Here is a 14257-nt window from a genome sequence, read left to right as displayed (position 1 = left end):
GGTTGTGAACTGGTTCTTACCAAACTATGTGGATTTTACGTCAATGTTAACACTGATGGGAAATACTCATAATAAGGTAGTCCCAAGGTGATAAAGGCTATGACTGTTTAGACATGTAGGATGATTTCTTCTCTGTGTGTGTATAGTGTGGTGAAATTTATTTTTTTAAATCTTTTTTCTCTAAATTCAGTAGTTGTGCATTAGTTTCGGTTGTTCATGGCTCAGTTATCTTGGATTCTAAACAGACACATTTTAATTATTGTTGTGATGTAGTTGATGTGTAGCTTCTCTGGGATGCCTTAGAAATGACTGAGACCTCACTTTCACTAGCCTTTTCAATCAACAATAAACCTATCACCTTAAATTACAGCAAGAATCAAAGATTTGGTGTTCCAACAAGACCTAATGAAACTCATCCAAGCTTTAATTTTCAGCAGCATGGACAAATGTAATGATCTCTTAACTGAACCTCCCAAAAATACCATTACAACTCATTCAGCATGCTGCTGCAAGTATTTTAACCAGGACTAATAGAGCAGAGCACATTACTCCAGTTCTAAAATCTTTACACTGGCTTCCAGTAATGTACAGAATGATTTTAAAGTCTATAAATCACTGAATGGTTTCGGCCCAGAGTACATAAGTTTAATAAAATATAAATCTAGTAGGTCTCTTAGATCGATGGCTATAGGTCAGCTAGTAGAGGCAAGAGCCCTAACTAAACAGCTAAATGCTGCCTCACCATGGTATGTTGCATAAAACTGGAACAGATCCCCAGAAGATCTTATATGTGCTCCAAATGTAGTAAATATTTAATAAGCTAATCACAAAAAACATTGTAGAAAAAAATACATATATGGCCATGAACTTGACTTTGTGCAAAATGTGTGGGGCTGACAAGTGTTTTCTCCTCCTCAAAATTCAGATTAACCTTGAACAACTGTACTACTCTTAATTCATTATAACCAAAACAATCTATTTATTTGTACTAGTTGTCTGCTGCTGAAGAATAAATATGTTGTCTTTTTGGTATGTGTGTTTAGTATTGTTTATTTCAAAATAGGTGTTGGGTGCATTCTGTTCATTTACTTCTTTTAGGTTGGCATCACAACTAACAAAACACAACTTCCTTAGCTTTTCTAATTTTCTAATCTTCTAAGATGCTTCTCCTTCTGGGTTGCGGGGGGTGCTGAGTCTATCCCAGCTGTCATTGGGTGAAAGGCAGGATACACCCTGGACGGGTTGCTGGTCCATCGCAGGGATAGACAGACAGACATACAAATTCACTCTTTAACAAACATTGAAAGGTTAAAAAAAATATACACTGCTCAAAAAAATAAAGGGAACACTCAAATAGCACACTCTAGCTCTGAATGAATGAAATATTCTCATTGAATACTTTGTTCTGTACAAAGTTGAATGTGCTGACAACAAAATCACACGAAAATCATCAATGGAAATCAAATGTATTAACCAATGGAGGCCTGGATTTGGAGTCACACACAAAATTAAAGTGGAAAAACACACGACAGGCTGATCCAACTTTGATGTAATGTCCTTAAAACAAGCCAAAATGAGGCTCAGTATTGTGTGTGGCCTACAAAGCTTAGGCATGCTCCTGATGAGGTGGCAGATGGTCTCCTGAGGGATCTCCTCCCAGACCTGGACTAAAGCATCCGCCAACTCCTGGACAGTCTGTGGTGCAACGTATCGTTGTTGGATGGAGCGAGACATGATGTCCCAGATGTGCTCAATCAGATTCAGGTCTGGGGAACGGGCGGGCCAGTCCATAGCTTCAATGCCTTCATCTTGCAGGAACTGGTGACACACTCCAGCCACATGAGGTCTAGCATTGTCCTGCATTAGGAGGAACCCAGGGCCAACCGCACCAGCATATGGTCTCACAAGGGGTCTGAGGATCTCATCTCGGTACCTAATGGCAGTCAGGCTACCTCTGGTGAGCGCATGGAGGGCTGTGTGGCCCTCCAAAGAAATGCCACCCCACACCATTACTGACCCACTGCCAAACCGGTCATGCTGAAGGATGTTGCAGGCAGCAGATCGCTCTCCACGGCGTCTCCAGAATCTGTCACGTCTGTCACATGTGCCTGCTGGAGGTCATTTTGCAGGGCTCTGGCAGTGCTCCTCCTGTTCCTCCTTGCACAAAGGCAGAGGTAGCGGTCCTGCTGCTGGGTTGTTGCCCTCCTACGGCCACCTCCACGTCTCCTGGTGTACTGGCCTGTCTCCTGGTAGCGCCTCCAGCCTCTGGACGCTACGCTGACAGACACAGCAAACCTTCTTGCCACAGCTCGCATTGATGTGCCATCCTGGGTGAGCTGCACTACCTGAGCCACTTGTGTGGGTTGTAGAGTCCGTCTCATGCTACCACGAGTGTGAAAGCACCACCAACATTCAAAAGTGACCAAAACATCAGCTAGAAAGCAGAAAGGTACTGAGAAGTGGTCTGTGGTCCCCACCTGCAGAACCACTCCTTTATTGAGTGTGTCTTGCTAATTGCCAATAAGTTCCCCCTGTTGTCTGTTCCATTTGCACAACAGCATGTGACATTGATCGTCAATCAGTGTTGCTTCCTAAGTGGACAGTTTGATTTCACAGAAATTTGATTTACTTGGAGTTATATTGTGTTGTTTAAGTGTTCCCTTTATTTTTTTGAGCAGTGTATTTCTAAGGTTAGTAAAATTTACCTGAGCAGATAATACCAGCATCTAAACTGTGTTCACAATTATTTTTTCCCCATCGTGGTGATCCACAGTGCTTCAGTGTAGATTCCGAACCCCTACAGTCAACACCATCCATCCAAATGGGTCCTGATCCTGGTCCAAAGTGAGCATCACTCAGTGCATCTACAGCTTCTCCACAGCGCAGCTCTCTACACACCACTGCAGCATCTCTCATATCCCAGCCATTATCACACACTGTTCCCCACTGTCCTCTATGAAGAACCTCCACTCTTCCGGCACAGCGACTGCTACCATTCACCAACCTCACACTGTCTATGCGAAGGCAGTCAATTTGAAAGACAAGAAATAAAGACACAGGTTCAGCTCCTACACACATTTTAGTATAGCATGCATACTGACAAATGGAAGCCTTAGTGAAAGTTCTGCCAGGAAGACTCTAACGCTATGTCATTCATTCATTTAATACTCCTGACCAATCACGGGCCTACACGTCTTTCAAACGATTCCACTTATGTACCTATTCTAATCCCCCCATGGCTCAATTGGTTTTAGGGGCTATTTTCGAAAGCAGTGTTTGTTGGTTGTTCAGGTTGACTTTGCACTCGGATGTGCTTCAAATGCCCTTTATGAAATACTGTCCATTGTTGCTGCTGGTGTTCTGTGAGCCAAGGTTGCTTTGGAGAGAATGTGTTTCTCCTTCCTCATGTCATGTGTTCTTTCATCAGTTTGTCTGCTGTTTTTGGTATCGTGTACTAACTGTTGTTAAGGCCTGTATATTCCTTATTTCGTTGTTTAAGAGCTAGTTTCACTTTAAGCAGACATATTTAGTTTGCAGATGTAGCTTGTGAGGTATTAGTAGATGATGTGATAGCCATTAGCATTTTGGCTGTCAGAGCTGGTCAAGCAGTAGGACTGTTAAAACTAAACAAGTGCAGTAAAGCTGGTTTTATATTGGACATTTTTAGGATGTTGCCTTTTAGCACACTATAGGTTGTAGTGGCTAAGGTTATTGTCAGCTTTCTAAACGGGTGATGTTACTGTGCTAAATGTGGTCCATGGCATATTTGTGAACATTTAATTTGCTGCTTATTTTATTTATTTAGTATATTTGATGTTTATGATTCATGATACTTACATTTGATATTTTAAGGGGTGATGGATTTATTAAAGCTAAATGTCTTGCATATGCATCATGTCAATGCATGCACATACTGTATATGTCTAAAGAGTGCACAAGGATATGCAGCTTGTCGTCAAATGCCTGAAGGGGTATGTGTCTGGCCCCAAGCTAACAGAGTAAACGCAATGAGGCCATGGCCCCAAGCAAACGTAGTGAATACTGGGGGGCCCTTGGCCCCTAGTCAGTGGAGTGAATGCTGTTGGCCCGAGGTCCCAAGCTAACGGAGACAATGCAGTAGGCCTACAGCCCCAAGCTAACAGAGTGAATGGGGTGGCCCTGAGTAAATGGAGTGAATGCTGTGGGCCTGTGGCCCCAAGCTGATGGAGTGAATGCAGTGGGCCCACTGCCCTAAGTAAATGGAGTAAATGTGGTGGGCCTAAGGCCCCTAGTCAATGAAGTGAATGCAATGGCGCTGTGGCCCCAAGTGATGGTCTCAATGCTACAAGACCTGGACCAAAGACTCTTTAATTTCTACTGAATTGTTATCTTTCAACTATCATTCAACTTCCTTCATTCTTGCCTCCTGAGTCTTTCTAGCAGAAATGGAAACCTTAGCGGAAGTTCTGCCAGTAAGTCTCTAATGCTATGTCATTCGTTCATTCATTACCCCTGACCAATCACAGGCCTACACCTGTCTTTAAAATAACGTTTTAGAGCACATCATGCACTTGTGTTGAACACAAAAATTCTTACCAGCACACACCAGTCCCACATCACTGTCATGGGAGCAGTTGTGTTTGAGTGAAGATGATATTGGACAGAAGTAAATCTGAGATTCGTTGCCTCTACACTGAAGATTTTCTGACCACACCTGACCCTCCCCTCTGCCAAAAGCAGCTGCTCTCAGGACCTCCACAGGAAGCCCACAGCCCAGCTCTCGACACACAACCTCTGCATCCTGCTGGTCAAAGTCAGCATCACACACTGTGGACCAGGTCTCTCCATGAAACACCTCCACTCTCCCAGAGCAGCAAGAACCACCAACCAACCTGACTCCTAAAATGATATAATCAGAGAAAAGACATTTTTGTCATTTGATATTTGAAGTGATAGTTCTGTTAAAAAAAAAAAATTATTATTACTACTATTATTATGAAAAGCTTTTACCATAGCACTTAAATAAAGTCTAAAGTCATAGGTATAAATATATAGTGCAGTTTACCTGAGCAAATGACTCCAACATCCTTATTATGGTCACAGTTATTTTTACCCCATCTTCCTGATCTACAGTTCTTCAGTGTAGACTCTGATCCACTACAGTCAATGTCATCCATCCAAACTGGTCCTGATCCTGATCCAAAGTGAGCATCACTCAGTGCATCTACAGCCTCTCCACAGCCCAGCTCTCTACACACCACTGCAGCATCTCTCATATCCCAGCCATTATCACACACTGTTCCCCACTGTCCTCTATGAAGAACCTCCACTCTCCCAGCACAGCGACTCCCACCATCCACCAACCTCACACTGACTGTACAACAGAGAGATAGAGTGGGTCTTTATTGTTGAAGGGCAGACATTTTCAAAATTGCCCTACCAACATGACCTATGGTGATTACATCACTTCAAAAATGTTAATTTTGTGACTAAATAAAACCAAGCAGGGGAGAGTATTCCCAAAACTAATTACAGTAAAGCAAAATCAGAGAAGATGACTAGAAACAGAGACTCAATGTGGACACAAGGACTAACAAGTAGTGGCTCTTGGCTGATACCAACACTCACAGCTCAAATCAGTGAGCTTCTTTATCCTTTAGTTCTAGGAACTACTATGTTTTCCCAACTGCCTTTTCCCAACATGTGGTTGATCAGAACCTGCAGCCTAGAAGGGCCAAACTGTATTGACAATTTCAATCTATTCTTGCAGTGCACAGAATTTTTTTTTATGCCAGACGGTGCCCACCTAAGCAGGACTGGAGTGAAAGCATTAGGGAGCAACCTTCTTTTTGCTCTTTGCCACCCATCTGCCCATTGCACTGATTCACCTGTCCAGTGATGAAACATAACACTACAAAGGGAGACACTTTAGAAGATTAGCGGCACAGACCAACTACAACCCCTAGCTCATAAGTTGTAAGCTAATCATATCAGACCTGGGAGAGGGACTCTGGTTTTATTCACTCTGCCAAGTAATGTTGGTCAGCAACCGCTAAAGCTAAAGACAGGATTGTGGCAAAACTCTTACTAAAAGCAACACTAGACCTTATTAAAAATCTATAATACACCATGTGAAACAGTGACTAGTTACAGTGTGAAGGTATAAAACTACAATCTAGATTTGTGGCAAATTATGGTCAGTATAGCTGGCTATCAGGTTTTCACTTGGTTGTTTGTTAGCTAGCAAAGAAATGGCTTAGGCAAGAACTTTAGCTAGATAGTTGGCAAATCAGCTAATTTAAGAATTTGAAGAAACTTCACTTCAGTGTGAGGGTAAGACTAAGCGACAGAGATAGGAATAACGTTTCTGACAGCTCTCAGCTCTTCAGCTTCTTTTTTACAGTTTTTATAGTAATGTTAAGTATTTGAAAATAATGGCATCAGTATTTGCCATATATTGTTGTTTACAGTAATTTATAACTGTGAATTAAATAATAGTAAACACAGTGTTGATCGTAACTGTAAGGAATCAGCGAGTTCCAGATGAGTGCGGATCAAAAGGCGCAAGAAGTGGATTTAATAATGTAAACCAGTGACACACAAGGTTTAAAACAAAAGGACAATCTAAGAATCATAGTAGAAAATACAGGCAAATGAGGTCCAACACATGAGTGGGACAAAATTTCTCCACAATAATGTAAAAGACTCATTGCAAGTTATCACAAACTGCCAAGAGTGGCACAACCAGTTATTAGGTTTAAGTGGGTAATTGCTCTTTCATATGGGTGATAAAGGTTTTGAATAAATGCTCAATAAATGGATCAATAATTTACAGGCTGCATTTTGTGTTTACTAATGTTGTCTTTACATTAAAATTAGGTAAATGATCAGAAACATTTAAGTAAGACAAATTAGCGAAAACAAGGAATCAGTTGGGGGCAAATACTATTTCACAGCACTGTATATTTAGGATAAATTTTAGACAACTGGTTTATGAACTATGGCACGCTGAAATAAAGAAATGACCTTAAAGGAGCTCCATTTCTAAGTTTAAGATCTGTTAATATCCCTTGTGAGTTAATATACCTTTTATTTATATTTCTAGATTTATGTCAGACTTTTCCAACACAAATACCATCCTGTTCATTTGAAGAGTGGAATAAACTTATCTCTAGATACTTGTGACAAGGTACAAGACCCAGAATTAATTACAAAATGTTTTTTATGTGGTTATGTCCCACTCTCCCTAAATCTACAGGCATAAAAACTCTACAGGTACTGGGTAAACTGAAAGACAAGCATCAAGACTCTTCTCTCTCCTGGCACACGAAAGGTGGAACAACATTTCACTGGCTGTCTGAACACCTGACTCTCTTGTGCTCTTCAAAAGCAGACTGAAGATCCATCTCCTTATACAACACTTAAGCAAGCAACAATCCAAGTACTTACTGAAATGTATTGTGTTGTACTGTTTTTAATGATGTATCTTTTTTCTATGTATCAGCACTGACTTTTATTTCTAGCAGTATCTGAACTCGAGGGTAATTTAGACTTATTTGTAGTAGCTAGGGTTAATTTTCTGAGTAGACAACGTAGCACTTTTACAAGTCTCTCTGGATAAGAGCGTCTGCTAAATAAAAAAAGGTTTCATAGGTAGAACAAAAACGGTGGCACACAGTAGATCTGCCTCTTTGTAGGCTGTATTAATCACAGAGTTAGTATAACAAGCACTATATCCTTCTACTTTCTGTAGCCACAGATCAAGCAAAGCCACTGAAGTCAAGCAATACTATCTCCTCTGTTTTAGATCAGTTGCAAGGTCCTAAATATATTATCCAAATGCAAATAGATCAGTTGGTACAGTCAGAAAGAATGTAATTTTGATCTCTGGGCGATGTTCAAGTTAATCAGTTAAGTAAAAGAATTTCATGGCCTTGGTGACAAATATATTTTCCCAGTTAAATTAATTTCTGTTTTCATTTCAACTGAATTCTTACACAACTCACCCTCTTTCTTTTTGATCACTAACTTAGACTTCTTGATGCATCTTTTCTATACAGGATTTGTCAGTAAAATATCTACGCAGGTTACTGTATCTTGGCTCCAAAGCGGGCAACATAGCGTGAAAGCCCTGTTTCTTAAAAGACGCAAATCCTTGGCAATAGAATTTGCGACAGAGTTTGTAATTCACTTCCAATTTGAGTGGAATCAGTAACAACACTTGCTTGCACATTTGGACACGAATGAAATTCCCATTTATAAGCATCTTAGTTAGAACGTTAAATCTGTAATGAAAGACTTTGAAACACTAAAAAGTTGAGAAGATGAAGTCAGCTTCTCTTTCAAATTTTCCTGTTCCACCTTAAATGGTGCCTCGATTACGTTCTGATGCCCCAGGCAGAATTTAAGTTGGAACAGGAAAATTTGAACAAGAAGCTGGAGAATGAGAAGCAACTTCAGAGTCATAAGACAGTCGACCGTTGAGAGACATTTTACAAGCCACTATTCAACATTTGAGGAGAATATTTCTGTTAGAAAGGGGAGGAAGCTATAGCTAAAGCTTAAAGCAGAGTTAAGTATGTCTGCGTTTTCGTTTATATTTTTAACCTACTACGACACTATGACATCACGAACTGAGACATATCGGACATTAAATGTTGTGGCTCCCAAGGTGGTCAGATTTTTGTTGATTTTTGTGACTCCTGACCTAACCTAGCTTTTGATGCAGAGGGAGTTTTTTTATTATGTGCCACCACAGACTGTCCAGGCGCTGCCCTTCCGCACTTCCAAGTTCCGGCCTTTGCATTCCATCAACATTACGAATGAATAAAAATTTTGAAAAGTGATTTTTAACATCCATGTCCGCATTGTGATGCATTAAGAATTGAGTTTCCTCTCACCCTTTATATATATATATATATATATATATATATATATATATATATATATATATAATATGTGTGTGTGCGCGTGTGTGTGTGTGTGTGTGTGTGTGTGTGTGTGTGTGTGTGTATTTAATAAAACTGGCCTCCTAACAATCCATAGGTTGAGGAACCGAGGTATATTTTACTGTGTTGAGCTTGTTCACACAAACCTGACACCAGATTTTTGTTTGAAATTTTCTTTTTCACCTTAAATGCTGCCTCCGTTTTAAGCTGGCGCCTCACGGCAGGAAAATACAAACAAGAATCCTTTTTTTCACTAACGTTAATGTACTGTAAACAACACAATATAGGGCAAATACTTGTGCCATTGTTTCTAAATACTGAAGAGAAATTTGAAAACAAAGAACATGAAGAGCTGTGGAAAATCTTATATCTATCTCCCTCACTGTTTCACACCCTTACTATGAAGTGATGTTACACTAGAGACTCTATGAGGTTAAACTAGTTGGCTTGTCAGCAAGTTAGTTAATGTTAGTTAGCCTAGCCTCTTTTCTTTACCTCACGCAAACCCAAATTAACTAAAGTTAGCTAGATAGAGTTAAGCAACCAAATGAAAAAAGATATCCAGCTGTACTGACCATGATTTGCCACCAAATCCATAGTGTAAGTGGTTGTATTCACAGTGTTTTAATAAAGTAGCGTTATCATGTCTATTTTAGTGACCTTTTAGCCAAAATCCTGTCTTCAGCTCAGCTACCGGATACTTTGTAGTACATAAACAGAGCCCCTCCCCCAGCTCTGATATGACTGGCTTACAATGTATGAGGTCAGATATGATTGGCTGAATGTGATGTTTATCAATCTCTGTTAGTAAAGCAGAGGCAGTGCTGCATTAGAGCAACACCAGCAGCAGCTCCTCTCCCTGCTATTACAGAATATTGTGAATGAGAGTAAACTATAGATGATAGGGACTAGTGATGTACATTTACTAGGGGTGGAGGAGGGGGGAGCTAAAATTACATTTAAGGGCGGTGAAAGACCGTTAAATAATTATGGAAAGATGAAGGAAATAACAAGTATATTTGAAATTCTTACCAGCACACACCAGTCCCACATCATTGTCATGAGAGCAGTTGTGTTTGAGTGAAGATGTTGTTGGACAGAAGTGAATCTGAGATTCGTTGCGTCTACACTTGAGCTCCTTTGACCACACCTGACCCTCCCCTCTGCCAAAAGCAGCTCCTCGCAGCACCTCCACAGGAAGCCCACAGCCCAGCTCTCGACACACAACCTCTGCATCCTGCTGGTCAAAGCCAGCATCCCACACTGTGGACCAGGTCTCTCCATGAAGCACCTCCACTCTGCCAGAGCAGCGATGAGGACCACCAACCAGCCTGACTTCTAAGATTAGATACACAGAGAAAATGGAATGTTCTCCGAAAACTGATAGAAATGTACTGATGTAGATTTTAAATAAAAATAGGCTGGATAACTTTTCATTAATAAACAGGACATCAAAGATTTAATTGGGTAAAAACAAGATTCCTGTTCCATATCTAATTTTTGTTTTAGAGGAATTTCAGGACTGATGGACAATATGAAAACTTGAACTTGAAATGTTTTGTCAGACTAAAAATGTCCCTTAAACAATTTGATGAAGCTTTATGATATTCTGATTTGTGTTAGTTGCCAACAGACTCCAAACATGTAATTATCAGTATCATAAATGTTGTTTTTAAAACGCTCAGTAAATAAGGTACATTTACAGTAGCTTAATATTATTTCAATGTTTATGAAACATAAAATTAAATAAAGACTAATGTGGATGTCTTATTGCTTGTTAAATGTATTTATTGGCTGACATAAATACGTGACAATGTATGCCAGTAATGCATTATTATTTAGTTTGTGATTTAAAAAAATATATATTTTCATTATTTAGACTGACAGCAATATTTAACATGGCTGTTAGATAATATTCAAAATCAAAGAAAAACCATAACGTTGCGTATAATTTAGTACATCTGGTCTGTTGAATGGCTAACCAGGATTAATGCTATATACTGAAAAGGCAGATAAAATAATATTTGAACACCTTCTTTCCTTTCAACTGTAAAAATCCCTCCAATTTAAACCCGTTTCAAACCCTCTGTTGTTGCGAGACACTGCAGAAATATCTTTTACAGTTTGCTCAGTTTAGTTCACCATGATGACCAGTTCATACATTCTAGTATCATACATTTTAGTATTAGTTACAATTAGATAATGTATCTTTTGCATATGGATTTATTGTATATTGTTTATCATTTGTGTTGAATTCTATGTTTAACATATAATTGAAAATTTTGTTTAGTTAAAATCTTAATGTGTTTATCTTTTTGTTAACAATATAGCCATATAATATATAAGAAATATAAATCATTGAGTTTTGTTTAAATGTAAAATAATTATTCAACTAAAATATGGTATAAGAATTTTTTAAAATTTCAGATAGAAGGTTGATACAACTTACCTGAACAGATTGTTCCAACATCATTAGTATGATGTTAGTTAGATTTCAGTTTTATGTTTCTTGCTCCACACGTTTTCACTCTAGACTCTGATCCATCACAGGCCCGTCCATATATCCAGAACAGTCCTGATCCAGGTCCAAACAAAGAATTTTCCGGTATATCTACAGCTTCACCACAGCCGAGCTCTCTACACAGCACTGCAGCATCTGCCATGTGCCAGCCATCATCACACACTGTCCCCCACTGTCTGTTGTTCAGAATCTCCACTCTCCCAGCACAGCGTCTCTCACCATCAACCAGCCTAACAAAGTCTATACACCACAGAAAGAAAATGTTCACTATTGATTCTAATGTCTCTTCTCCAAGCGCCAGTGCAGTAGTCATGTACACCAAGCAATTAATACAATATGTTTTGATTTTGAAAATTGGATACATACCAGATGTGGTGAGTGTGATTATGAAGGACAGAAGAATGAGAATTACACAGAAGTCCATCTCCCTCTGACCTGCACACAGACAGTTCAACTCAGCAACAGAACAAGTTTTGCCTCTACTCCCCTTATAGTCCCCTAGAGAAAGAGGGAGAGAGAGAGACCCATAAAGCCGCCAATCACACTCACTATGACCTTATTAGAAAGAGGAGAGGAAATCATCAAACATTTTCAGAGACAAATCAGAGGAGGCGTTTTTTTCTTTCTCCATATTTATCAAAAGAGCGTCAGCGCTGATGAACAGAACTCCACCTCCGTCTCTAGAGGTGTGTGTGTGAGGAGAGACGCTCGCAGCAGTGTGGTGAGAAACACACCAACATACAGGAGACTGACTTCAGAGAGAGGAAACACTCCAGTGTAATACAGCATTAATGCTGCACCTGCACAGAGCTGATCCACACACTGATAACCAGCTCACACACACACATACACACACACACACACTGATAACCAGCTCACACACACACACACACACACACACACACACACACACACACACTGATAACCAGCTCACACACACACACACACACACACACACACACACACACACACACACACACACACTGATAACCAGCTGACGCACACACACACACACACACACACACACACAGATTCTCCTCTCTCTCACACACACACACACGAGTGCACACGTAAACACGTAAACACACACTCACATCCATTACTAACTTTACATAGTTGGAGCCCTGGTACAAGAGAACCATTCTAAAGAACATCAATAGCACTTGAAGTATAAAGAACACTTAAAGCACATGCATTTTTCTGGAAATACACCTTAAAACTTTCCTCTGTATTTAGTGAATAGTATATTCTAAAATAACACATTCTAAACGATACGTTAATTGCAAGACAATTAAGTTATACTGCATTATGTACACTAACCAGCGGTGATCCCTGGCCATGTAAGGGGTTAACTAAGTACAGATGCAGCACTGGTCTGCCTCTGGGTGACCAGCGCTACAGTTTACTGGAAACTGTAACAATATACGGTAACCTCTGACAAACTTTACAGTATGCTGTAGCATGTTTGTAAATCTGAAAACTCACCCAATTTTTCCAAAAGATTCGAGGAAAGAACAAATTTCTACTCATTTCTCAAACAAAAGATGTGTAACATAATGTGTGAAGTAGGTAGTTGTAGGTAGTTTGACCAGAGGAGGATGGGTCCCCCCCGGTGAGCCTGGTTCCTCCCAAGGTTTCTTCCTCAGTTCTGAGGGAGTTTTTCCTTGCCACTGTTGCCCCTGGCTTGCCCACTGGGGGGTTTCTGTACATTCTGTACATTCTTTCAGTCCTGTGGAAACTTTGTCTTTTCTGAAATCCTGTAAAGCTGCTTTGTGACAACATCCGTTGTAAAAAGCGCTATACAAATAAATTTGATTTGATTTGATTTGAAAGACCACAGTAACCAGAAAAAAAGGTTTCCAAGAGAAGAATGAAACCAAAGATTTTGCTGCCATTGAAGCCAGTATCAGCAATGCTATGGCGGTTGAGTTAGCAGCCAGCCGATGCTGGAGTAGCCAGCCAACATGGGACCCCCTGAATACCAGGAGGAATTTTGCACCATGGTAGTGTTTTTTTTTTATATGTAGGGTAAATTTAATACAGTTCTGTAAGATCCCAGTTACTGTGTGGTAGACTGCAGTGCCAAACTAGAAAACAGCATTTCCAAAAGAAGAATTGCTAAACCAAATATTTACTGCTCTGCTAACAGTGAGCCAATGCTGTAGTAGCAAGCCAACATGGGACTCCCTGAATACCGAGGGGTATTTTGCACATAAGCTAAATGGAAACTATAGTGCTAGGCTAGCTGGCTACAGGTGTTACACATAGCACTTAAGTAAATTGTTAGCACAGAGAGCTGCTTTATGTTAGCCAGTATGTAGGCCTAACAACATTAAAAGACCACTGCCTTGTTTAGGAACATAGCGCTGTTGTCATTTTTCAGTTTTTGACATAATTTGAAAATGCCCGTTGCCTTTTACATTGTATATAATTTTCATGATGAATGGACTAAAAGAAACAGCCCAAAATGACATGGAAAAAAAATCTGGTTCCATTGACTTCCATTAATTTTTTTTTTTTTCCTCTTCCTGTAAAGTTACCATTTTGGAGATACGAGGTTTTGTTCCGACAACAGTGAAAACTAGCATTAGCTATGGTTTCGAACTGACTTTGCTTCACATTGTATGACCTCTATTACCAGTCAGTTGTGATACATAACACTTAATTAAAGCCTGTTAAGAGGCCCCATGATTCTCTACAAGGCATTATGTACTGAAATGAACCTTTCTTAACATTTCAAAGACATTAAAAAGAAACTCACTTAAAGCCCGTAACTGTCTGGTATAAAGCTCTATAAATTGTTATAGTG

The 14257-nt window shown here is 39.8% G+C and overlaps 1 protein-coding gene across 1 annotated transcript; it reads right to left on the bottom strand.

The window, feature by feature from the left end:
- Positions 1 to 4396: 4396 nt before the first annotated feature.
- LOC108426342 (deleted in malignant brain tumors 1 protein-like) lies at positions 4397 to 5846 on the bottom strand. The gene is made up of 3 exons (XM_037538071.1): positions 5786 to 5846; positions 5009 to 5353; positions 4397 to 4899 (listed from the first exon to the last, which is right to left on the bottom strand). The coding sequence occupies exons 1-3, from the start codon at positions 5844 to 5846 to the stop codon at positions 4520 to 4522; spliced, it is 786 nt and encodes a 261-aa protein (XP_037393968.1). The 3' UTR covers positions 4397 to 4519.
- Positions 5847 to 14257: the final 8411 nt, after the last annotated feature.

The sequence above is a fragment of the Pygocentrus nattereri genome, chromosome 1 (genome assembly GCF_015220715.1).
Source record: "Pygocentrus nattereri isolate fPygNat1 chromosome 1, fPygNat1.pri, whole genome shotgun sequence".
NCBI lineage: Eukaryota > Metazoa > Chordata > Actinopteri > Characiformes > Serrasalmidae > Pygocentrus > Pygocentrus nattereri.
This window is presented reverse-complemented; position numbering and strand designations above follow the sequence as displayed.

Bases quoted from the DNA above. Each gene is read 5' to 3' on its own strand.
- LOC108426342 (XM_037538071.1), bottom strand. From the start codon at position 5,846: ATGGGTGGCAAAGAGCAAAAAGAAGGTTGCTCCCTAATGCTTTCACTC. The intron at 5,354-5,785 runs GTGGGCACCGTC...TCTGTTGTACAG, and splicing joins TTCACTCCAGTCCTGCTTAG to TCAGTGTGAGGTTGGTGGAT. The intron at 4,900-5,008 runs ACTTTATTTAAG...AAAAATGTCTTT, and splicing joins ATTTATACCTATGACTTTAG to TCTCTGATTATATCATTTTA.